The sequence below is a fragment of the Emiliania huxleyi genome (genome assembly GCF_000372725.1).
Source record: "Emiliania huxleyi CCMP1516 chromosome Unknown EMIHUscaffold_1681, whole genome shotgun sequence".
Classification (NCBI taxonomy): domain Eukaryota; phylum Haptophyta; order Isochrysidales; family Noelaerhabdaceae; genus Emiliania; species Emiliania huxleyi.
In genome coordinates, this window is record NW_005200900.1 from 1 (window position 1) to 1,827 (window position 1,827).

At 62.3% G+C, this 1,827-nt stretch overlaps 1 protein-coding gene across 1 annotated transcript; it reads right to left on the reverse strand.

Annotated features, from left to right (window-relative positions):
• Positions 1-11: 11 nt before the first annotated feature.
• EMIHUDRAFT_447117 (hypothetical protein) lies at positions 12-1,192 on the reverse strand. The gene is made up of 2 exons (XM_005784727.1): positions 892-1,192; positions 12-809 (listed from the first exon to the last, which is right to left on the reverse strand). The coding sequence occupies exons 1-2, from the start codon at positions 1,114-1,116 to the stop codon at positions 339-341; spliced, it is 696 nt and encodes a 231-aa protein (XP_005784784.1). The 5' UTR covers positions 1,117-1,192; the 3' UTR covers positions 12-338.
• Between the last annotated feature and the right edge of the window lie 635 nt (positions 1,193-1,827).

A 1,827-nucleotide genomic window follows, 5' to 3' on the forward strand; every position in this document is an offset into this window, starting at 1 on the left:
AATAGACAAATCAATTACACAAAAAATTAAAAAAATACCTATGCACCATGTACAAGTTGACCGAGAGAGCGCCCCGCACTCTCTCTAGATAGCACCACAGCCGATAGAACCGCCAGTCACAGCACAGAGCGCACCCCGCGCGCAACAATCATATAAGTAAGAGAGAGAGTCGTGGCATAACAGAGTCAGTTCGAGGAGTAGGAGTATGATGCGCAGTAAGGCCGCGCTCGCCCAGCGAACAAAAGAAGACGCCGCCCAGGTGCCGGGGGGGGGGGGGGGGGGAAAACCCACCCGGCCAGAAGGGAGGTGCCGTCAGCGGACCGCACCCAACCGCGGGCTCAGTACACCTCCGCGCTGCCCACCTGGTGGGACTTCATCCGAATCAGGTTCTCGACCGCCGCCTCGATCTCCTCCGCCTCGGCGGGCGCGGGATCCCAGCCGCGGGCCGCCTCCGCGCCGCCCTCCGGCTCCCGCGCCTCCGCCTCCTCCGCCCCAGAGCTGATGACGTCCAGAGAGCCGTCCGTCTGCCACCCGCGCGGAGCTGAGGCAGCGGAGTGTATCGGCCGGTCGAGCTGGCGCTTCCGCACGCCGCCGCGCGGGCCCTCCCTCTTCGCTCGCTCCGGCACGTTCGAGTGCGGCGTCAGAGCCCGCTGCGCGCTCGAGCGCGGGCCGTGCGCCTTTGGCTGGCGCTCAGAGTCAAAGGCGAGCCTGGCCTCCGCCTCGCCCTCGGGGGAGCGGGCGTAGCAGAGCGCCGCCTCCTCCGCGGTGGCGAACCGGCCGAGCGTGACCCGCCGCCCGCCTCGTCGCACCTGCAACCGAGGGGAGAAAGCGTTGAGCGAGGCACGGATCAAGGCAGGGGCGGAGGCCACGGGGGGAGAGGCGCGGGCGCGCCTGAGCGCGGTACGGGTTTTTCAACCCGACGGTGCTGTCTGAATCTCTCAGCACGCCCCGGTAGCCGCTGAGGCTGCAGTGGCTGCGGAGCAGCGTGAGGCCCGCTTCCGCCGCCGCCCGCCGCGCATCTGCGGCCAGCTGCTGCAGCTCAGCCTGCATGTAGGACCTCCCTGCTGCCCGCTGGGGCGGAGGTGTTGCGTCGCCCGTGTCAGCATGCTCTGTCATCTGGGCCAGTTGGGGGGCCCAGCTACGGCCTCAATTGACAAGGCTGGAAGGCACAGCCACAGTTCCGCCCAGCAGGCTGGTCCTCGTGCTCCCCTTTCTCATTGACTTTTCTCCGGGGACGGCATCTCGAGGTTCCTTTGGCCGCGTTGGGTAGCGAGGGACGGCATAGTATGTGACTGTCACTGTGGTTACTGACCGGCAGGTTTGTGCCCCGTTTAGATCATTTTAATAAATAACCCACTCGGCAACCGTCGCCGGCGGCGCGCGTTGCAATCAGCCTTGGCAGCCCTTGCTAGCCTTCGAAGCTTCGATTTTGAGAGAGAGAGAGAGAGATTTGATTACGTGTGATTGTTAGAGTTGAGATTTGAGAGAGAGAGATTTTAGGAAACCAACAAGAAATCACGACTGTCACAGTGATTTGGGCTCGGCAGCTTGTTAGCCCTCAGCCGAAGCTGGGGCCGGTCCCGTAGCCCTCTAGCCCAGAGAGCCCGCGCCGAAGATTTTTAGCAATACCAAACAACTCTAACACTCACACGAGAGAGAGAGTTGTCTTGTTTGTCGATTTTGTGACACAAACAAAAAAGAACAAAGAAATCAGTAACCAGCCTCCGGCGGGGCCCCCCGCTACATTTACACAAAAAGTCCCAAAACTCGAAATAAATACACCACGGAGCACGGTCACGCGCACACGCGACCTCCCACGCACCACCT